This window comes from Aphis gossypii, chromosome 1, assembly GCF_020184175.1.
Source record: "Aphis gossypii isolate Hap1 chromosome 1, ASM2018417v2, whole genome shotgun sequence".
In the NCBI taxonomy this organism is placed as follows: Eukaryota; Metazoa; Arthropoda; class Insecta; order Hemiptera; family Aphididae; genus Aphis; species Aphis gossypii.
Window position 1 is genome coordinate 54,233,907 of NC_065530.1, and position 25,086 is coordinate 54,258,992.

At 26.5% G+C, this 25,086-nt stretch overlaps 2 protein-coding genes, 1 long non-coding RNA gene and 3 other non-coding genes across 6 annotated transcripts in view; 1 reads left to right on the top strand and 5 right to left on the bottom strand.

Annotated features, from left to right (window-relative positions):
- Positions 1 to 131: 131 nt before the first annotated feature.
- On the bottom strand, positions 132 to 203 carry Trnaa-ugc (transfer RNA alanine (anticodon UGC)). The gene has a single exon. It is a non-coding gene; the product is annotated as a tRNA-Ala (tRNA).
- Positions 204 to 2,086: 1,883 nt separating this feature from the next.
- Trnaa-ugc (transfer RNA alanine (anticodon UGC)) lies at positions 2,087 to 2,158 on the bottom strand. Its single transcript has one exon. It is a non-coding gene; the product is annotated as a tRNA-Ala (tRNA).
- Positions 2,159 to 2,309: 151 nt separating this feature from the next.
- Positions 2,310 to 2,381, bottom strand: Trnaa-ugc (transfer RNA alanine (anticodon UGC)). Its single transcript has one exon. It is a non-coding gene; the product is annotated as a tRNA-Ala (tRNA).
- Positions 2,382 to 7,609: 5,228 nt separating this feature from the next.
- Positions 7,610 to 10,024, bottom strand: LOC114131190 (uncharacterized). Its single transcript, XR_003592969.2, has 3 exons — positions 9,565 to 10,024; positions 8,019 to 8,119; positions 7,610 to 7,949 (listed from the first exon to the last, which is right to left on the bottom strand). It is a non-coding gene; the product is annotated as an uncharacterized LOC114131190 (long non-coding RNA).
- Positions 10,025 to 18,023: 7,999 nt separating this feature from the next.
- LOC114131192 (AKT-interacting protein-like) lies at positions 18,024 to 20,690 on the bottom strand. The gene is made up of 6 exons (XM_027996355.2): positions 20,540 to 20,690; positions 20,271 to 20,446; positions 19,296 to 19,360; positions 18,945 to 19,236; positions 18,708 to 18,885; positions 18,024 to 18,250 (listed from the first exon to the last, which is right to left on the bottom strand). Exons 1-6 carry the CDS (start codon positions 20,540 to 20,542, stop codon positions 18,173 to 18,175), a joined length of 792 nt encoding a protein of 263 aa, XP_027852156.1. The 5' UTR covers positions 20,543 to 20,690; the 3' UTR covers positions 18,024 to 18,172.
- Positions 20,691 to 20,954: 264 nt separating this feature from the next.
- Positions 20,955 to 25,086, top strand: part of LOC114131177 (uncharacterized) — a 44,985-nt gene continuing 40,853 nt past the window's right edge. Inside the window, exons 1-2 of the mRNA XM_050199113.1 lie at positions 20,955 to 21,337; positions 22,194 to 23,466. Of these exons, the coding sequence (XP_050055070.1) occupies positions 23,385 to 23,466 (82 nt within the window). The 5' untranslated portion in view covers positions 20,955 to 21,337; positions 22,194 to 23,384. The remainder of the gene's footprint in view (positions 21,338 to 22,193; positions 23,467 to 25,086) is intronic.

The following is a 25,086-nucleotide window of genomic DNA, read 5'->3' on the forward strand; positions in this document are numbered from 1 at the left end:
TTTTTCTGTTGGCACAATTTAATAAAAATTAAATTCAAATTCAAAGTTAATAAAATTAATTTTTATCTTATTTTGTGATATTAATAAATAAAATAACATAAAGTTTATACATAAAAAGTGCAAAAAATTCTTGGAGATGCCGGGGATCGAACCCGGGGCCTTTCACATGCAAAGCGAACGCTCTACCACTGAGCTACATCCCCTGTTGAAAATGAAGAGAAATATGTATGATATAAATAAATTATTAAAACTTCTATTATACTCTACATAAGTAAATAAACTTTTTTTTTATAGGTATTTTAATTTTAAAGAAAAATTTCAGCATTTTAAAATTGTATTTTTTTAAAAAAATTTCATCACATAAAATATAAGTATTAGTACCCTAAAAAAACTGATTTCCTTTTCGGCCAAAACAAAAATTTATATAATACATGTAAAAAATAAAATAATTGCTGCTATATAATTTTATATTTTTTATAAGTTACATAAAATGTTGTAAAATAATATATACTTAGAACATTTTTAACATATAAGAATATTAATAATTAATATATTAACATTATTTTTATGTTAATATGCCACAATATATGAACAATATTGTATAGAAAAATTTAAAAAATAGTAGGTAGGTATAAAATTTAATTTTAGGTTTTTTAATTGATCTTACAATTGCATCTGGAGAATTATTATTTGTAAAAATACAATTCTTGACGAAATTATTAACAAAACGATATTAATAATACACACACAATAAAAATTATCTCTATTGTTTCATACATTTAAATTTTTAAGGTTCTGCAAATCAAATTCAAATGTCTTGGTACTATTCAGTATTCATTACAAATATTTACAATATAATAGTAGCTTGTATCTTTTGACAATATATTACCTATTATTATTATTTTATTATTTTATATAATATTTTACATAATATTGTAACATATTAATATAAAACAATGTTGATATAGATAGTCTTAAGTTTTAAATAATTTTCTATATTTTATTTTACAATATTTTATGCAACTTATACTTTTAATAATTTTTCAAAATTACATTATTATATAATTGCCATAATTTGTCAACAAATTTTGTGTTGGTCGAAAAGGGAATCAGTCTTTTTTAAATTTAGTTAAAAAGTGAATCGGCCGAAAAGGGAAGGGTACGTTTTTGTTCGAAAACGGTCTCGCCCAAAAAAGTATATAGTATAGTGCTGACACAAAATAAAAAGAAAAAAAAATAATAATATAATTATAGAAACTGCAGTATTCTTAATATTCACTATTCAGCATGCTGATCAGTGACCAACGAGTAATGAGTAATGACTGAGAGTATTTTAGTTTCAAAAAAATAGGATGTTAAAACTTCCGTCTTACCGAGACCTACTGAGTATATAATAATTATATTTGATTATAATTATTATTTATTGGGAGGAATGAATGCAGGAATGTTACATTGATAATGAAAATGTTAATATTAATATTTAATTTAAGTCAAACAAATATGATTACTTTATTGTGTGGTCCTTAAATATTAATGTTACATTTACATTTGAGTAAATCATTCAACTCTAACATTAAAAATATTAAATAATAATTAGATTTATTCTGAACTACAATCTACTATTAATTTTAGAATTATTTATCTAATGCTTTACTAATACAAAGACAAAACTCGCCCATTGCTAATAGGATACTTTATTATTGCTATTATGGTTATGAATTTATGATTAATTGGTAATTGGTTGTTTAATAATTATTTACATGGAAAAATTTTAGATTTACGTGTTAACGTTTTTAATTATAATCTATTGACTATTATTTACAATTACATAAGATAATATATTATTGCTCCCTTCCGTTTTCGAGTAACATCAAAAAAACAAAATGATTTTGTCAAAATTCAATTTTTCCTTAATCCTATGTTTGTTTTTCCCAATTAATAATTAAAAGAATAAAGTACTGGAGATTAACAAGTTTGATCTCTTTATAGTACAATCTTTATTATTATTATCAATTATTATTGATGTTGAACACTTTGAAGTTGAAAATCTATATAAATAAAATATTAATCTAGAAAAAAAATATTTTGGAGATGCCGGGGATCGAACCCGGGGCCTTTCACATGCAAAGCGAACGCTCTACCACTGAGCTACATCCCCACATGCTTGAAGCTGGTGAAAGTAGGTGATTTAAGAAGTTTTTAGTTTAATATTTGTATTAATAAGTTATTAAAAAATATTATAAATAATTTTTGAATATTAAATATTATAGAGAAATCAATATTTAAAAGTAAAATTATACAAAAATTCTTGGAGATGCCGGGGATCGAACCCGGGGCCTTTCACATGCAAAGCGAACGCTCTACCACTGAGCTACATCCCCACGTGAATGTAATGATTTGAAACAAAGTGATTTAACAGATTTGTAATGTTTATTGATGTATTTGATAATATAATATTGAATTTATAATTATTTAATCCGGTTTAAGGAACCTACTACCTAATCGCCTAGATACCTATATGCTATATAGCCAACAATAGTTAGTTGACAATACCTACATAGGTTGGAGGTACCTAATAGTAATAAGTACCTACATAAAATATTTAAAAAAATCTAACTTTGTGTCTAGTAACCAACTTAAGATACTTAGATAGTTAGATAGGTGTAGCCGTGTTGGTAACTATTATTTGTATTTTATATGTATTAAATATTATATAATATATTAATATATTATTATATGCCCACTGACTACTGAGTGTCGGACTGTCGGGTAATTCTTTTACCGAAAAATACTCATTAGGTATTTCAAATTTCAATACATATAAATGTTTTTAAAATATTTTCTTTCCAGTCGAAATAAAGATAATTAAAATAAATACGAATATCTGTAGGAGATACATTCAACTACAAGACCTAACTTTAAGAAGGTATTGTACGATGTGAGTACCTAGGTATATTATTGAAATGTAAATTGTATTATTCCTATTATAAGTATAATTATATTTTGAATAAGTACAATAAACAATATTATTTATTAAATAACATGGGACTATGGTAACTATATATTGTATAATGTATTGTTTATTTATAGAAACAACTAACAAGTAATTACAATAAAATGTTTAAAGTTTATTAGTGAATAGAATAAAGTCGATTTAAAAAATAGATATTTTAGGAAACTTATAAATTATAATATTTTTTTCTATATAGAAATTAGAAGACGTTATTAGGTAAATGGTAAAATTTTCTCAACACATTAATAATTGTAACTTGTAAGTAACCAAGTATAGGAATACGTTTCGTTGCTGTAGTGCTATTAATGCATTGACAAGAGAAGTGTATTTTCATCATCACTTAAAGTTATAAAACCAATAACTTCTGTTAATGATTCGGTTGATTCTTAGTGTTATGGTAATTAAATAAAATTTCAATAATATAAAACAGCCATCTTAAACAGGCAAACCTCAATATAGCTTAATAAATCAAAATTGACCAACATATGTTTATAATAAACACACTATACATATCTACGTCTTACATTTTTACAGTAATTTTAACAATATATTATATTCTAATTATGCGTATAACGTGAGTCTGGATAGATATCCTATATTGTACTATATTATAGGTAATTTCTCTGCTGTACAGTTGTAGTTTTGCATACTTTCATTTTATCATTATTGAACAAGTCACTGTAATGTACCAATGTAGGTTAGGTTAGGTTAGGTTACTAAATTATTTTTGTCATCCTTCGTTTAATTAACTAATTTTATCCAAATGTTTACTTAAAATGTCTTTAAAAAATCGTATCTATACCTATGTATTTTAAATATTTTTAAATTGTTATGATAACAATTTAAAGCCTTAAGAGGAAACTTCTATTGAATTTATTGAAAACTGCAATATGCAATATACATCTATAAGTTTCTAATTATAAAACAGTTTGCAAATTTTTGCGATATTGATGAAATTTGTCGAGATTCCAAATCCAAATTTCAAACGCTTATCAAAAATTATTCCAGATTAATGTTCAATATTTTAAAACATAACTAATAATATTTAATGAGATATCTTGTATTCAATTTTCGAGTTTTATTTGATAAATCAAATTATTATAAAAAAAAACTAATTAAAAAAGGTCATAATATGATGTATTATGTCTATAAATGTATAAAAATAAATGTTGCTATAAATAGCTCTAAAGAAGACAAACAAATTTATAAAAAATACAAATATTGATACGGTTTTTCGTTTTTGAATTCAACGAAATTAGAAAATTTGTTTTGTTGTTAATAAGTTTTAACTATTTTACTATTTTGTGTTATAATTTCTGAACGTTCTTCGTGTATCTAATTTTTTTTTCCCAATTATTAAAAATAGTACTAAGAAATTAGAATTTTTTACTTTTGATCTTCAAATTGCCATCTAGATTTATTTTCCAAATTAGAAAAAATGGTGAAATTGAAGTATTCTTTAATTATACTGAAAAAAATACTCATAATTTTTAAACCTAGGTGATTAGGTATATTATATTTATCCCTCCTCTCTGAAGTTAAAATTATAATATTATTTTAATATAACATTTTAATATAACAAAAATAACAAATCGAAATTGTCGGTAAGTAGTTAGTACATAATAATATTATTCAATTGTTTTACATTATATCATAAACAATATGATTAGGTTTAGGTATATATAAGTGTTAGTCGTTAGGTTAGGTAATAACATCTCATTATGTAAGGTTTGTTTATGCATAAAATCTTCATCAAGAACATTTAAGAAAGATAAATAGCAGTGAATTTGGGTTAATAATTTGTAGTTAAGTTAGTCACGGCATGTATCACGCGTATTAGATAAAAATGCTTATTTTTGATATAGTTTCATAATGTTGACTTTACTACATCATTCCATACTTAGAGATAATTGTGAATAAAATAATGAAATTACTTTTTTGTTTAAAATATTAATTGTGTATTTGAGTAGGTATCCAATATTTTAATATTTAAGTAATCATTATTCAGTAATACTCAGGGCCGTATTTACACCTAGGCCAGCAAATTTTGTAAGAAATGGAAAAAAAAAATCATATAAATATTTACTACATTTTTTTTTCTTGGGGTAGGGCCGTAGGGGCGGTATATTTAAAAGGGCCTAGGGCGGCGTCTGTTCTAAATCCGGCCCTGGTAATACAATAGTGTTTAGAAAATATGTATGTCTAAAATAGTTGTTTAAATCCAAACAACAAAAAATTAAAACTATTAAGACCCCATTTGGGTTGTATTATAACATTTTATTTTATGAACTGTATAATTATGTATTGACTATATATTTTAAGTTAACACGAAACAAATCTGAAAAGAACAAGTGCCTATTCATTTTTATTTATACTTACATGAGCAATACAAGTGCAATAGCTAGAACTCTAGATAACTATAATACTATATTATATAATATAATATTTATATATTGTCTGCTTACTATATACGATTTTCAATTTTGAATATGTTAATCATGACAGGTGTGCGGTGAACAAATGGTTCGGCTAAGGTTTTTTAAACGAGATTTTCTAAATTTGAACACCATTGGCCAACGGCTATTTATATAATTTTCCACGGCTCCATAGACGAAGTGCAAAACTAATGCCAAAGTCTCCGGAACGTCTCTATATGCCACCGCACCTGCTCCCTTCTTTTCACGTAACATTTCCACTCAGCCGCGCAAAACAAATTAGGTTAAATAGTTTCAGGGAGACCGCATTATCCAGACCAATAAACGTTTTTAAATTACCATTAGCTTATAATAATAATACATTTAGTTATAAATATCATAATCATACTATAGAATTTAAACTGTTATTAAAAAAACCCACTTATTTCTATCTTATCCATTATCATGTAGTAATTAACAATCAAAAGTTTTTAAATAATTTTTATAATATACTTTCTTTATAAACCTTCGAAAACAATTATTATCTTTAGTGTTGAAATAAAAATAAAAATAAATTCCTTATACACAGTTTCTGTAATATAATATTATTTAAATCTAAAAACGAAAAGTTGATTTTGTTTGAATACATCTACCAACTTTGCTTTTTTAGAAGCCATTGAAGTAAATTTATACCTACTTTATTTATACTTTTGAAGACCTACAAGTTAAGTTGTTGGGTTAATTTCTCATAAATATTAAATGGTAGGCAATACCAACGTATGCAGAATATATAATTGAATAATTATTGTAAATTGTAATTCAATTACAATTTTATTAATATATATATATCAATAAAATATTAACTATAATTTCTTATTATACGTGATATAATATGCACTATGTATACATATAAGTATATTGTATAAACAATAAACATAACTATAAATCATACATTTTTGGTGGGTAATTTCAATAGTTATCAGTACCTAATATGTTATTATTTTGTAAGTTTATTGTGATATTATTGTATAATACTATTATAATAGTCAAATACTCAAATTAGAATTTATTAATAATTGAACTGTGCGCGTAATTTTTAAATCCACAAATATTTAAGTTTTTATTAGACAATAGTATTTATTATTTACATATATAATATTATCTACTCATAAGTCATAACAATAATATGATGTATTGATTGATGAGGTACAAATTAATGAGTAGGCAACTATAACCTATTTCTGTCGTACACAGAAATTGCATAGTCATAACTCCTTAAAATATATCATTATAATAATATTATCAAGTTATATTTGTATACAATTATTTAACCTATTTGTACAGTCTAAGCTATCTAGTTATTCCAATAAAAATTTAGATCATTTAACTTGAAATATTGCCAAAGTATATTATAGAAAATACTGTTTTCTTCGATTATATTGCAAACGTAAATACCTATTAGTTCTGTATTTACGTAATATGAAATCAATAGTATGTATAGGTTCTTAAAATTTAGTATTTAGATATTTGATAACAAATGATTCTTTTATTATTAGGTATTTATTTACAGCCAATTTTATTTTCGCTTAACCCAATATTTAGAAACAAACTTTATAACTATAGTTTATAATTATAATTATAGTTTACTTATATTCTTTGCCAGTAAAAATTAAAAAAAATACTATTTATATAACAAATGGAGATATTTAAGAACTTAAGTATATTCTAATTAGAATAAATATATTTTGTTGCATTATAAATTTCTTTATAGATAAATTATAGCTATAATGTATAACAATAATACTAGGGTACGTTTCGACATTTTGAAGAATTAATACATAATATTTCACATTATATCTATTTCAATATTATGTTCCTACTTTAATTTATAACGTATTTTATGTTATACTTAGTAATTGTTGTATAATATAATATGATGAACGTTTATTTAGTGAAAATGAATTATTTTATTATTTATTTAATGCATCAACTGCGTAGTTATTAAATGGTGATTACATTATTTACATAACAGTTACAATGCATTTACATTAAATTTATCTATTTATATTTGTACATTGTTTTACTTAGTTATATAATATATTATTAAATTAGGCACCAAAGTAGATATATTTATTTTATATTTTGTTTTCTTTATAATGTCTATTAAATAATTTATCATTTAAGTCTCATTTAGTAAATAGTGGTGTTTTATTAAAATTTCCATTTATTGTTTTATAATTAGTCACATAATATAATATGATTCATGTAGGTAGTGACGGTACTAAACGGTAGTGTAATAAATCTATATTATTCATATAACATATAATAATATTATAATAATATATTATTCGTATTAATAGATATTTTTCGGCATTTCGTCGTTAGTACAAAAGGTTTGTGTTCTCACAATAATTTACGGCTAGTGTTGACCTTGTAGATGTGAAATATCCTTAGTCTTGTCAAGACGTGAAGGTCAAATGCGTGGGCGCCCGGAACGTTGTAGTCGTCGTCGTCTCTCGTTTCTGTACATAGCATAGCGTGGTATATTATTATAGTATAATATGTGTCTATTTTTGTGTGTCACCACTCACCATTACGGTATAGTATAGATAGGTTCCACCGAAGAAGTCCCGCTATAGTCACCACACTCCATTTGGTTTTGCCCGAGGTCAACGTAGTGTATATACCCAACCTAAAATTGTTGTTCGTCGCAGGTTTAAAAGGCATACTTACTAATTATGTTTACAATTAAAATAGGGATAGTGGACGAGTCTATCGAATTGAACAAAACTACAGCGTTTTCCGGAGCCGTGGAAGCATGGGTACAACGCATTAGGAATTAGGATCAAAATTCTGGTCAAAGATTGGAGGAGTATATTTTATGCAATCAGTTCCCCAGTAAGTCATTAAAATCGTAAACAATTTTGAGTGTCTAAATCAACACATGGATGGAGTTGAGTGGGGTTAGTCTCATAGCCTTAACCTCCCCATATAGTGACGCAAATGACGAGTCTTGTAATTTCTCCGTACTTATATTTTGTTTTGTTTAAGTCAATAGGGCTGCGGTACCTAAGCCCCATAAAGGTTCAAGGGCCGATGAAAAAAAACCCACGGCGACGACACGATAATAATTTTATAAGCGCTAAAGGTTTTGGCCAACAGACGAATTTGTTTGATTTTATAAATAACCTTGCCGCGGGATACCGCGTAAATTCAAAGCTACGCAAATCATAATATATATAATATTATATAGCTTGCAATAAACAATTTCCCGGCCGCCGCGTCGTTTTTTACCTTGGCCAGCGAATGTTAATAATAATATATACATAATAACGGCTCCTATGATGATGCGAAATTTGCAGCGCGTTGCAATCTCATCGAAAATTGAAATGCTTATTTTTTAAAATCAATTCATTCAATATTATTGACGTGTTTGTTACATAAAATTTTTTTAAAAATTCAAACTAAAAAATCTACACTCCTATCACTGATTTATTTTAAAATCCCCCTATGATGTATCCGACATTTTGTCCTCTTTTTCATTTCACTATCCACCACAAAATATTTGTTAAATGAATTTTTTTATGCTTTATGCATAATATAATGTCTATTGCCAATATGATGGACCCTTCCTATATTTTTAAATTATTAAATATTTGTGAAGCATCTTTTCTATAAATCCTTAGTATATATTATGTTGTAAAATAATTTGTTCTTACTTCTTGTTGTTATATGTAAATGTGTTATAAGTATGTAGATACTATTTTTGTTAAAAGACTTAGCCGTCAAATCTTAAAAAAAAAATGTACATGCATATTGCATATATAATATAGTTTAAACATCTCTCCTTATTTGGCATATTGGCATTACAAAATAATTAATAATACAATTTATTTATTATTTATTTATCGTATGGTAAAAATTAATAATAAGAAAAAAAATGTTTATTGATGCGCACAATTAACCAACAAAAGTTATTATAAAGATGAAAAAATAAGTGCAATTTATAATTTAATATTTAGCCAAAAACTGATGAAATATGTGCATAAAAAAAAAAATACATAAAATTTTCAGTCTGTGCCAGTGAACATTCTCCGAAAAAATTATTATTTATTATAAACTGTAGTTTTACATTACCGTGTGTGTGTGTGTTTGTGCGTATAGACGTTATAGCGCTTGTACTATTATGGGATTCGTGGTGTTAGCTCTAGAATTTTTGCACCCCTGCAATCTGCACCTATTATCGCATCTATATTTTAACATTTTCATACGATAACCACTATAATTGCCGCGGTACTTATGACAATAATAATATTCAATTATATTATACTCGTATGATTGTCGTAGAGATGGATATACGTTATGAGGTCATGACATAGTGCATAATATTATACACGCTCGACGGCAGAGGCGGTGATGTTTTTTTTTTTGGCCGCAAATTTCGTACTAATATACCTATATCTACTACGACATACTCGCGAGAGCCGTTTTTTTCCCCGTGTCCCTTTTGTTATCTCGTTCGTGTAATCGAATTTTGGCGTTATTGTGTGCGCGATGTATTTTTAAGTTGTCAGCCAGTAAAAGTTGTAGGACGGCCAGCCAGAAATACAGAGCTGTCGCGCGGGGTTACGCTCGAAATAGATCGGAGCCCTGATGCCTCGCGCATATATGCGTATATAGCGTATGTATGTAGAGACGTAGGCGCTGGCCGTTTTCTACAGCTCCTGCAGGCTGGCCGGATCGACCAAAGGTGCGCGCTGTTATGTATAGTGCTGCGTCATTATAATATATAGTCAAAGACTATATACTCTAGAAGTCTAGAAATATTATTACTATTATAATATTGTAACAGATAAGTTAGGTATTTACTACGCATTTTGCAGCGGACGAATCAGGTACAAGGTAGTATGCAACGAAAAACGATTTCGAATGAAAATAAAAATAATGACAAGAAATATTCTCGGTCGGCGATGTATGATAAAACATTATGAATGTATTAATAGCAGTTTGGCTCGACTACATGAGTACATTACGTTATTGAAGTCGATTTCGAAATGTTTTCTTGCCAAACTTAATTGAATAGAATAATAGCGTTTAATGCGATTTAATGCAAGACGCACAGGTGATATGCAGTTGTCGCTATTTTGCACGGACGCAGTGGACATTAATACAATTATATTGTTATATTGTGTTCCGTGTTTATCCGAAAATCGATCAAATCCCCGTAGGTAATTGCCAATTGGTAATAGATAATAACCCTATACATAATATATAGGTATAATATATACGAGCGCGAGAAGTCTAAATTATTAAGTTACCTCTATATCACTATTATATTATTAGTAGTACCTACGCATAATACATAATATTATCATTGTATGAATGTAGAATAGTTGCCGTAAATATTAGTACAACAATATTGAAACTTAGCATAATATATAGGTATTATATTAATGTATAGGTATATATAATGTAATAACACCTTATGTCACCTTTTAGTTGTTAGTGCTCTTACAGAAATTAAATAATAAATATTTCAAACGTTAATAGTTATTATGATCAAAGTTAAATATTTATTATATTGAATTGAAAACGTAAAGTATGTAAGTTAGGGTATCCGGGTACACAATACTATACACAATATTATTAATGTATAATTCATTGGCGACGTATTTTATACGAGTACCCACAACAAACAATATTATTCCAAATTTCCAATCGTCTTAAACTATCCTAACCATTTACTCATTTAAGATAAATACTTTATATTTATTAATATAAAAATCCCCTTTTCATACACATATATTACATTGCTATAATGTAATGCCTTTTGCAAAAACATTAAAGTTTAATTAGTTTAAGCTTATAGAATCTAGGTACTTTAAACTTCAATTACAATAATCACATAAAATTAACTTCAGATATCAGAAAAAAAGTGAGCGTAACGAAAAAAAAGATTTAAAGAGTTGAGCGAAGCGAACAGAGGGCAGAACCCAATAGTATTGAAACAAAATAATTAAAATATATTTTTTTTTATGTCTTGAGAAGAAGAAAATTATGTCAAAAGTAATAGCAACAAACTTATTGTTCTAGACATACAACATAGTCACATACTCACATAGCAAACTACGATATTTATGTTGGTGCCAAATTATAATGTTGGTATATAGGTACAAGTACCTATAGGTAATTGGATAGTTAAGTATTTAAAAAAAAGCTTGTTGCCAGACAGTAATTTTAAGCCGAAAAAAATATTTTAAAAACAGAAGTAAAATTGATTTGCTTTAATATATATGTAGGTAGATATCAAATATCCCAATCTTATGAACTTTGGACATTATCATAATATATATTTATAAACTTTTAAGAATTTTTCAGAACAATACAAAAAAAAAAATAAGTTTTAAATTATATGTAAAATGTATAAGTTTGAAACAACTCCAGGTCGCAAAGCAAATCGTAGCAGTTAAGTGTTAAGATTTACAAATTATAAATATACATAAATATACATTGTTGACGTTTTTTTTAAAAAAAAAAAAATGCATTATTGCAATACCTATTAATTTACCTATTACAAAATCAATGAAAAATACAAAATTAAATATCGTTTTTTAACTCATCAATCATAATTACCGATATGAAAATAATTTTTAAAATACCTAATAATATTATGTTGTTTTTATTCATTATAAATATACTGATGTGCGTCTGCACAATATAAAATAATGTAAAAGATATACCAATTTCGAGCCACCAAAGTAATAACTAATAATATTAACAACCCAACAATATTGGTAAATAACAAAAGAAATTTTGTATTCTTCTTTTTTTAAATTTCAATATAAAATTGAGTAAAGTACAGTATACAATAATAAAGTGTAATATATTCACTTAAATAATTAAATCGAATAAACAATATTGTGATATGTGATTTATAAACACTTTCTTTTTATTTGGAGAAAAAAATTCAACACACAGAAAATAAAGAAAAATAATATGCTTTAGAAAATGACAAGATAATAGGATATTTCAGAACTGCTCTTTTAAATATTTATGAAAATAATTCAATACTTCATATATAACATTATCAGCTATAATAGATAATAGATATAGAGACCATGTATGGTTATTTAAAATTTTAAACATATAATATCTGTTTTCAGGTATCTCGAAAATGTTATACTTTTTCTTTTATACATACATATTTATTATAATTTTTTATCATATGATTACTTTCTAAAATTGTAGAAAATAGTTTATAAAAATATTTTTAGTTTAAATTTATGTGATTTTGTTGGGACTATTTATTTTTTAAACTTATATATTTTATATAATTGAGAAATAATTTTTTTTTATGCCAAATAGTTTGATCTCACGATTGTCCTTATTTAGCCTACTGATACTACTCGATACCTACTGCTCATAAAATTGACATTTTAATTTGACAAAAATAGTAAACACTAAAGTTGTTATTTTGCCAACAAAAGCAGCCAATCCCGGCTAAAAATGATTAGGAATTGGGTAAATGAGGCCATCGCTTAGTACAATTATAAATTATCCAGATTCGTATTTTTTTTTAATCTACAATAAAATAATACTTATAAAATTAAAAAAATATATTATCGGTATGATAGTATTCTATATTATAGTCCAGTCATTTAGCGATTTTTACCGGAATTAAATCGAAAAGTTTTGAAACTTGCAGAAAGGTTGGTTGTGGGTTCCTAATTAATCAAAAAAAGTCGTCATCGCTCCGAGGTCCGGAAGTGTCCGCCATCTTAGATTTTATGTGTAATTTTTCAGTTTTTTTAAATTATTTAAAAAAATAATTAATTTTATCATACCTTTTCATAAAAATATTGCTGACAGAATTTACAACAAATATGTATATTTATATATTTTTGTAGCTTAAACAGGTAAACGGTGAAATACACTTGCGCGTTGTAATATTTGATGTGGCGCGTTTTAATAGTCTATATATATACTATACAGGCTGCGCGTCTTACTCATGTAAACTAGAAAACGAAGTATTTACGCTTTTTTGCATGCACTTACATAATAACATTTCATAATATTATATTGTATATTATTGATTTATGATTAATATATATGCATTATGTTTGTTGATAAAGGTATACTATAGTCTATATTTTAAGTAGGTACCTAAATAATAATGCATATCATTTATTTACAAATATTACAATATATTCTACCTACATATACCTATGCGCGGTATAGGTTATAAAATTAATTTTTGCGTTTGAGTAAAGGGCTAATTTGATCATATTATAAAATCCTCAGTATCATCTAAAATTGTATTCATCGTAAATGAATGTAAAATGATACTTGATAGGTCCAAATAAACTAACGGTATGTTCTCTCACTGCAGTTTTTTCGGCTCATAAATTGTACTTCAAACTTTCTTTAAACCATTTCCTTTCATTATATATCCAATGCAACCCATGTAAGTATGATATAAGTAAATGAATACTTCGTAAATCGTAACCCAACGATAAATAATGATAATATTTGATAAATTTGGACTTTTCACTACTAAATAGCGAGCTTTACAAAATAAACAGAATAGTAGGAAATAGGAATGTTAATAAATGCTCATAATGTCTATAGAAAATGATGTAAAAGTACGAGTAACACAACTTGATCTTCTTTTATACCAATATTATTTAAATTGCTGTCAAGAATATTATTTTCAAGACCATCTTCGTTAGCTGGTTCTTAGTTTCTTAAAACTTGCGACGATGGCATTATTTTCAATCGGTTTATTCTATTTACTGGAAATCTATTTGAATATCAATTTTCATCAAGTATCCCATTACCGACCGATTATTTTTGGAGTTTAGTAAGTTCCCACACGAAACATAGCAGGTAAGCGGGTACATAATAATATTATGTAAGTTCTCACATGAAAAAAATACGAAATTCAAACGGTATATTATAGTTATTCGCCCAAACGGTCTACTCCCGGAATGACAACTTAAACGTAGTTAGTGTGGTTAAAATTTGTTTTGTTTTTGTATTACATAAAAAAAATCCAATTCAACTTTTTTAATTCAATTAATAATATAAGGTGAATGGTCCACATATTATTTGTATAGGTATAAAATAATAATAATCGTAAAAAATCAAATTTTATTTGGATTATTGCGAAAACTCAAACAATTCACATAGTATCATACTGTGTATAATTATTTTTAAGTTATAATCTGATATTTTATATTATTAATATAGTTTTGTTTTTCTTCTTTTCAAATTATTGATATTGAGTAACTTTTAACTTAACTTAACTTAACTAAATTATTTTAAAATAACTTAACGAGTTAAAAAAAAATCGCTAACTTCCCCAGCCTTGGTATTTGGTATAATTTTTTTTTCGTGTAAGAACTTACATAATTTTTACCTGCTATATCTCGTGTGGAAACTTACATTCGCCCATATTTTTCGTTATTACTAATGATAATAATATCACTACCATGTTTGTTTGTTTATGAATTTTATTTGTGTTGTGTTGTTACGTTTTTTATTTTACAATAGTGCGACGCCGATGCGTAGCTACACCGCACAGCGCAGCTGCACCTATATATAAATGCGCGCAACATCAAATATTACAACGCGCGGGTGTATTTCACATTCACTGTTTACCTGGTTAAGTTACAAAAATAGATAAATATACATATTTGTTGTAAATTTTGTCAGCAATATCTTTATGTAGAAATATTCCTATGATAAAATTAATTTTTTTTTTAAATAATTTGAAAAAACTGAAAAATAACACATAAAATCCAAGACGACGGACACTTCCGGACCTTGGATGAATGCAACTTTTTTTTGGTTAATTAGAAACCTACAACTAAATTTTCTGCAAAAGTTTAAAAACTTTCTGACTTAATTCCTAAAAACACCTTTTTTGAAGCTTAAATGACTGGATCATTACAAATCGTCCGGAGAAATTGTTCTCGTTAACCGGGGAGGGGGAACAGGGAGACAGCGAAAAAACAAAAAACCAATACATTTACTATAAATTCTGTTTTCTATATCACACCGTAAAAAAAATGTTAACTGCAATTATTTAGGATTTATAAATTCATAATAAATATATATAAAATATATTTCTTACTTGCAGACTATTTTTGTATGTATAGTATGTGATATGGATTATGGACATAATATTATGTTGTTAAAAATGTATATAATAAAAAATCTTTATGATAATTTAATCATCATCCTCAAATAAAAATTAAACATGCCGTGGCTCCATACAAAAAAGCTAATTGTATCTTCAATTATATCAGATTGTCGACTTTTTATAATATCACTATGAGTAATGAGTATAATATACATAAGTGCTAAGCCATTCATGCGGATTTGTGTCATACTACCTACTGGTCATACTCGTACATACTAGTGAGTTATAATATAAAGCAAAAATAAAAATGTTTAAGAAAAAGGACTATAAAAGCAGATTAATAAATCATACACATCTAAATGACTACAAGTATTTGATTGAATGAACGATGATATTACGTTTTTATTTTTAGTGAAAATTTGTTGTAATTGACAATAGTAAAAGCTTAGAAAATATAATGGTTTATTAAAATTATCTCCGGGCCAATCCGTATTATAGAATTTGTTTATGATCAACAAGTAGTATTTTCAAATAATTTTATTACATTGTAAATGTTAGATTCTGAAGAAAATGACGAATGTATTGATTTTACAATGATGTGTGTTTTTTGTTTTTGTGTCTTAGTGTCTGTGTACAGCGTAACTTGTCGAAATAATGCTTAAATTTTAAACTTCGGGGTTGATCGCCAATGACAAAGTGAATATCCTACCTATGTCTCCATAGTACATTATACAGGTCAAAAGTAAAAATTTCCCAGTAGTTTTCAATTAGAAAAAAATCGGGAAAAACAAAAAAGAATGACGGAAAAATGGGAATTTTTACGTAAAACAATTTTTTTATAAAGTTGTAACTCAAAAACGAATTACTGTAAATACTTAAAAATTTCACCAAATGTTTATATTATTGTTATCCATATAAAGTTAAATTTATTTATAGAAAACTACAATTTTTAATTTTTTTAGTATTATCTTTTGAAGTATCGATAAAACATGAAAATTTAATACAATGTTTATAACTTAACACTATTTTATATAATAATGATCCACACGGCACTTAATGTACAGCAGAGCAGTACCGCTACTTGTTTTATTTTTGAATTATTACAAAATAATTAAAATTGTTATTTATTATTTAAATAAGTTATTTCGTTCAAATTTGAACTTTAAATGTCTATAAAAAATTTTAGTGCTTATGGATAGTGTTTTAGATTAGATAGAATTACATACGACGAATCTTGTGTTGTATTTTCAAAACTTTAATATAAAAAGAATAAGTTTTAAATAAACCTTGAGTATAAAAACTACCATTTTTATAAATATTTCAATTACAAAATGTTTTTATAATTTTTGCTATTTATATGAATTTAATCAAAAAAAGAGTGGTCATGTGAGTCGTGCTCTGCTGTATAGTAGGTCACTATAATGGATGTATTTAATTTGAATTCAATTAATATCATTGTATACGAAAAATGATTCTCAACGGAGATAATTCCATATTTCACTTAAAATATGCAAATTTAATTCTTACATTGATATAAAACAAGTAAATAATATGGATTTAATAATGGATATTATTCCAAGATAATGGAATATACCTATTATATAATAATTTTACCATAACAGATAGATTGACGGGAAATGGTTATTCCCTTTTTAATAACTGAAAAATGAATAATAATAATTGGTTTTGAATAGAAAGTAAGTATGTATAGTATATTCATATGGTTATCATTGACAAAGAAAAAATTTGTATGTGTAATATGTTTTAAATTGGTGTTAATAATATGTAATTTATTTTTAAATATAATTTACAATGTATATACGATGAGTTTAATATGTTGTACCAATAATCTATATGTAATACTAAATACATATATACCATTATGAGCTACATTAAAATTAATAAGAACCCGAAATTCTTCCTATATAAGTATTGACTAATGGCTTTATTATGCACTAAAAATATTTATAATACAGTAGCCAGTAGATTTTACATGTTATAATATCAATGCTACAGCCTATATAAGTAATTACAGTACACCTCTCTATAACAGACCCTCTGTAAGACAGAATCCTTTTACCAGAAAATATTAATAGTCTCTGTTTAAATAATAACTACAGTAGTTTTTTTAACCTCTCTTTAAGGGTTGGTTATCCTATATATATTGGTAACTATATTATGTATTAAATTAATTAAGTTCCTAAAAATTGAACTATTTTTTTATATAATATAATAATGAATAGATCAATAGATGCATATTTGAATAAACTTTTGTACCTTAAGTACTACATTTTGTCAGTTAAAGATAATAGTATAATACTATCTTTTATTTCTTGATTAACTACTAATTAATTGTTAATATTTCTCTTTTAAAACTAAATACTTTATATGATCGTCTTATAATCTTAAAATAAAATTAAGATTTCTATACTTAAAATAATTATAATATACATTTTGGAAAGTGGAAAATAACTTTTAAATTTATTATATACCATATTTAATTAAAATATTAATCAATATTACAATATGTACAACAAATATATCTAATTTTATGAATATTAATACTTTTGTTAACTGTTATCAGATTTAAAAATATCATTTTTACGTGTTTGACCGAGAAAATGGTTCTAATGATCCAGGTTGTACCCAAGATAAATTTTGAGTCTTGTTGTCATTTTCCTAAAAATAAAACAATTAATTTATATTATAAATATCTAAGTTGATTAAAAAAAAGTTAATTACTGGTATAATATAAAATATGATGTATTGTAAAGTGGTATATTAAGAAATAGTTTTGACATTCAGTGATCAGACATTTGTAGTTAGATTCTGACTAAACGCGGACTGGTCATAAAAGTGCTAAATGCTCTTTTTATAATTTACTCTGATACCTACCTAATTATTTGCCCTATAATGTCTATGAATCAAAGTTAGTAGGTGGAAATATGATATGGGTTGTCAGCATAACTTTCTTAAGTGTGCATAAAATTATATGCTTTTAATAAAGATCCCTATTATCATATTTTTAAATCCCAGTCCGCACTTGAATTCTGGACATAATTTTTTTGCATTATTAACTTTTAAATGTTGAAGAAACAATCGAAACTATTAAATATTTATTAATAAAATTACAAACTTTTTGTTGAAGCCATGAACGTCTTAAAGTTCCATGAATTTCTTCATCATAAACATCAAATAGCAAATAATTTGGATCAATATTCTCCGAATGCATTGGTTGCTTATATATATCAATTTGACTTTGTTTTACACAATCTTCACATTTTTTCATATACTTTTCATTATCTGTTTTCAATCTAAAAATCAATTGTCAATAAATTATTGACCAAAAATAAATAGGAAGTATAAAATATACAATTCTGCAGCTTCTAGATTTTCTGGAGTTTTAGTTCTAGGTATATCATAAAATGATTTTGAGACATGATCTATTACATGCCAAATACGACTAACTCCTTTTTTCCATTCTGGAAAATGATATTGAATACTCATTTCCCCAGTATCTGGATTGACCAATGGATGAAATAGTGGTGTCTCAAATATTACTTTGGGATAATCACAGTTTGGCCAATTTTTATCTATAAGTAAGCGAAAACGGAAAACTCCATTTTTATAAAGCCCGTACCTCGGGAAAATCACTCCAAACCATACTGAAACACAATATAAAATTAATAACATTTTGGTCAATATTAATATAACTTTTGCTTACTGAATGGAGTTTTATCTGCTGGTATTACATACACTCCTGGTATTAATTTTTTGCTCAAAATATTACTGGAATTAAATGAATGATAAAAATTAATTAAGTAAATGTAAATATTCAAAGAAAACAATATTTACCACTACACTTACCATACTATAGTACTATGATAATGTAATATACTAATATACAATATATAGTCTGCATTACTTTTAATTTATATTTTATTAAAATAACTAAAGATAGAGGTGTACCATAATAGGCTTTTTTGAGGCAATTGCCTCAAGACCAAAAAGGTTGGATAGATAGGTAATGAACATAGGCGTATGCACGAGGTGTGCAAAGTGTGTAACTTCATATTCTGTAAAATGTTGTGTCTACTTTAAATTTTCGATGAAAAATTGTTTTATTATTTAAAACTGATTATTGAGAGTAGGTTAGTAAGCAAATGTAATATAATATGTAAATTAATAATTGTTTTTATTTTATACAATAGTCAATAATAACATTAAATTTACATCTAATATTCTTTATTTTCATTATCAATAAAATATCTAGTGTCTAAAAAATTTTAATTTATTACAAACTACTAAATTGTTATAATATTAAGACAATATTTATCTAACTGAATTGTAGTAGTTCAAGTAACCTTTCTAAAATAATTCTGCACACCCTGTGAAAAATTCCTGCACACGCTTATGGTAATGAATTTAGCGAAATAAACTTTTTTAGTAGTAATATGTACCAATGCTATTAAGTAAAAAAAACAAAATGTAGATTAAAAGCTGTAGGTGCATGGATGGTCAAATGGTAGCTTACATCAAGTCTGAATATTATTCAGTACGCTACTGACTTAACCAATTGATATATGTCATAAGTAAACCCTAACTTTAGTATTCTGTGTACTAATCCATACAATTTGTACAGCATTTAAAAAAAAAAAAAGGTATGAATGTATGTATAATTTAATTTCTTATTACTTACAATTCAGACATGAGGGTATACTCGAGAAAAAAAGGAATATACTGTTCATTAATATAAGTGTTATTGGTATTGGTAGATTTTACTGCTATACCACTTATACCAGTTGTATCATTCCCTGGAGGTAAAACACGACGAAACGATCCAGTACGATGGAATGCATCATCATTGTTTCCAGACTAATTCAGAATAAAATATACATAAATATTACAAGTGAAAATAACAGTAAATTAAACTTCATTATACTATAGAGATTGTTACATATTATTTACCATTTATAATTAATTATGATCAACTTGTATTTATGATTATCGATTTAAAATTAAATTAAATATATTATTATATTAACACTGATGAGAAAATAGTTTAAATGTCATTGAAAATGTACTTTATATATTTTATAAGTGAATTACAAAAACATTATAGGTACTTAATAATAATTATTAGATATTTATTAACAAAACAAAATAATTTTCAATGTACATGTATTATGTTTTAATGTACTATGTAGTATGCTTTAACACTTAACTTTTATTAAACTATTTTTATAAAATTAAAAGTAATATCATTGAATAGTGAAATATGTGAATATGACATTCACATTATGTAGTTCTTTAATCTTTATCAACTACAACTAAGTTCATATTTTAATATTTTATACTTGTTAACACGATTTAATACCAGACAGTATAAGATAGTATAAGGTCTATGAAAAAAAAACGGTTTATATCACTATCATGAACACTGAGACAGATAAGAATATTCTTATCTATCTCAGTGGTAATAAACAATAAATCACATTATCACTGGTCACCGAATTTTATTTTTTATTTTTTTTATTAAATTTTTAATATATTCCGCCGTGGAGAGTCGTTACGCGCGCATGTGCTCCATAATGAGATTGAGATATTATATTTCTTCTCCTCCGTACTCAAATTTTTGATTGTCAACTTGAATTGCGTACCAAAATATTCATCCAAGTACCACCGATTCGCGCATACTACTCTCAGCTTCCGAGAGGTCCTAGTCCTCCGAGAAAATCAGACGATCAAGAAATTTTTAATTAACTGGTAAGAATTCACAATCCATAATATAGTCACAACGTTACATAACTACGCGTCCAGCGTGATGCTCTCCGCGGGCTTATCGCTACCTTATCTCCCGTCCCACTCACGGTAAAATAGAGATACAAGCAATTAATTAACCACATTAATTAAATTATGTAAACCCATATTTATACATCTTGCATTTATAATCAATTTTATACTATACCTTACAAACCAGATAAAACTGTCCCTAAAATAAAAATAAAAATAACATAATAGTTCCGGTCTCCACAGATGAAGACGGTTTCCGCTCTCCCAGAACACCTAGGGGAAACAAAAACAACACAAATAACACTCCGACCCAATCTCAATTTTCTTATCTAAATCGATTTTCCGCACTTCAAGACTCAAAAATATTTGATTTTAACAATACAGACAGCACAAAAAGAAACTGTAACAGTCACTCAAACTCACAATGAATTCACAAACAAGGACACGTCAAAAACACCTCTCCAAAAATATCAGATTCCCCCAATCTTTGCCAATCAAAAACTCGACTACAACCTATTATACAAATCTCTTGTTAAATCTGGTCAAAGAAAACGCTTTTCATTGCAAATCCACTCAGAAACACTCCAAAGTCCAAGCCAACAACTCTGATGGCTATCGTCAAATAATTCACTTTTTGACTACCCAAAAAAATGGGCAATTTTATACCTACCAACTACAAAATGAAAAACCTTTCAGGGTAGTAAACTCCACCCATCTACATCATGTGAAGAAATAAAATTCGCTTTGGGAAACTTAAACTTTTCAATATTGAAAGTAGTTAACATAAAACAGCGCCTAACAAAGATAGCTCTTCCTCTCTTTTTTGTAGACCTGGCTAAGGACAAAAACTGCAAAACAATTTTCGACATCACACCCATTCTTCACACAAAAATTAAGGTTGAAGAACCACTTAACGTCGTAAGCTCGTACAATGCCAGAACTGTCAAGACTACGGCCACACTCGCTCTTACTGCAACTTTAATTCACGCTGCGATTGATGCTGTAAAGATCACGAATTATCTGCGCATTCTGCCAAGGAAGCCACTCTGCCAACTACAGAGGATGTCAGGTACACAAGCAACTTCAAAAATCACGTAAGCCAACTTTAAAATTCTCCCCCCAAAATGTAATCCCTACTCACCAAACTAACCCACTGGCGATCTTTCTAGCCCCCCCTCACATGTTCAACCCCAACCTCCTACGCTCATATTACTTCAGGAACCAAGTCGAATGCTGTACCTACCCCAGACCAATCACCAGACATCAGTTCTTTATAACTTGATTTCTGAATTTAAATCAATAATAAACCCACTCTTATCCCTTCTTATAACCGTCATCACACAACTACATAAAAACCATAATGATAAATAATACTATTAGCAACTCACTCATTGTTCTTTTATGGAATTGCAATGGCATTCTAAACCATATAAACGAATTAACAGCTACATTACACGATGAGAGAATCGACATAGCTCTCATATCGGAATCCCACCTTACAGACCGAGCTAGGATAAATATCTCCGGCTATACTAACTGTTAACATCGAACCACCCAGAAAGTACCTCACCTAATGAGGTGAATAAAATTGTGAATTAAAATGTTAAATAAAAATGTTGTTGGAAAGACTCGGCACAATTTGTAGTTCGTGGTGCTTTAGAACTTAGAAGAATCAGTTCAGTCCAAATTGATATAACCTACCCTATTTATTATATTAAAACTATTACGATTTATGCGAATTGCAATTGTTTTTAACATCTAAATATTTTCTTAAAAGTTTTTTCTATATTACCACTTTGCCAGGTGGTATTAGTAACAAAACAAATACATCAACGAAAAATACGAAGCAAAAAATAACGTATGTTTTTAAGTCTCAAATAATAAGTTTATTCAGCTGTACGTATTACATGGTAAAATCTTATTGCAGGTTTAGGCAAAAACTGTAATAAAAACCGTACGTTAATTCTTTTATCATTTGAACTTTGTACATCAGCTAATATTTTTATTAACAAGTTTTATTATGGCTTTAAAAATGAATTCTTTAATAATTTCTATAGTAGTTTTAACAATTTTTATCACAATAATACCAAATTTAGGATACGGTAAATATGTTTTTTTTATATATATTTTAAATTGAATTATTGGAATTATTGTGAATTTGTGATGTATTAAATCACTAGAATCTTAACATAAGCAATTTGAGTATAGATTATGTATAAACAGTATTTATATAAATGAAGCTTTCACTATGTTTTAATTTATATGTATATTTATATATATATATATATATAAACAAGTATAAATAAGAAGTATAATTTTTGTAGTACATAGGTACCTATAAATTTTTTGAATTTGTTCTTTTGCCTTATTAACTTTTATATACAGATAAATTATCAAAAAAGAAAAGACTTACCTAACTTATGATAGTATCTAGAAGAAATTTAAACCAGTCAAACCTGAAAATAGGAAGTATGAGTTTTGAAAAGGTGAATAATTTTAAATACGTACTTGGGTGTTAATAGGTATAAACAGCAATAATAACATGCATAGGGAAATAAAAGAAACAAAGTCAAATGGAAATGAATGTTACCTTTAGCATAAACAAATTATTAAGATCAAAACTATTATTAAAAATTACTTTGTACATAAGCTATCTTAGACCGATAATAACCAATGCTTGATGTGAAACTTGGTCTACGGCAAAAAAAGACAATAGAAAACTTGCCATATGGAAAAGGAAAATCTTAAGACATATATATGGACCCGAGGAATACATGAAAAAGCGGTACATCTGAATTGCATGCCAAAAAAAAAAAAAACATAAATTGGGATGTCCGAATTGCATGTCTTACATAATTTTATTGATAATGAAATAATTTAACTTACTTTACCACTAAAAGAATGGGCTTTTGTTCCATTACACTAATTTCAGTAAAATATATAAATATTGGAGAATTTGCAGAAGATGACACTATTAATATTAAATATTAAATAGAAAGATTGTAGTTTAGTATAATAAAGTGAATATATATTACATTAGTACGTGGTTTTTTTTTAAATAAATAATTATAATAATGATATAAAATTTGGTGGAGTTTTTTTAAATAATAATAATAATAATAGTAGTATTGTCTTTATAGTCTTATTCAATTCGAAAAAAACGTATTATATATGTATATAAATACAGTTCAAAATAAAAAAAGTCGGCAAGTGTGTACCGTTCTGCTGTACATTAGGGGGTGGGGTGGACCTCGGACTAGGGTAGATTAAATTTGAATGCAATGATAGGTATCATTGTATACGAAAAACGATTCTGAACGGAGATGATTTGTCAGTCTAGAATATTTAACGTTAGATATAAATATAAACAATTTTATGAATTTTGAACTACAAAATAATTTGCAAATATTCATGATTTTGACGAATTTTTGTCAAAATTTTAACTTCAAATGCTAATAAAAAAAAATTGTGCATATGTATTCTTATAATTTTTTAATCACTATAAGAATAACATATGAGGAACTTTGTATAAAATTTTCAAGTATTTTTATTGGGCCAAAAAAATTTTATCGACACTTCAAATAAAATTTTTCAGAAAAATTGAAAATTTCAGTTGTCTATAAGTAGCTCAAAAAAACTCAAAATATTTTGAAAATTAAATCATGCAAAGAAAATGTCAAACTAAATAACTGGTACAATTTTCAAGTATCTACGACTTATAC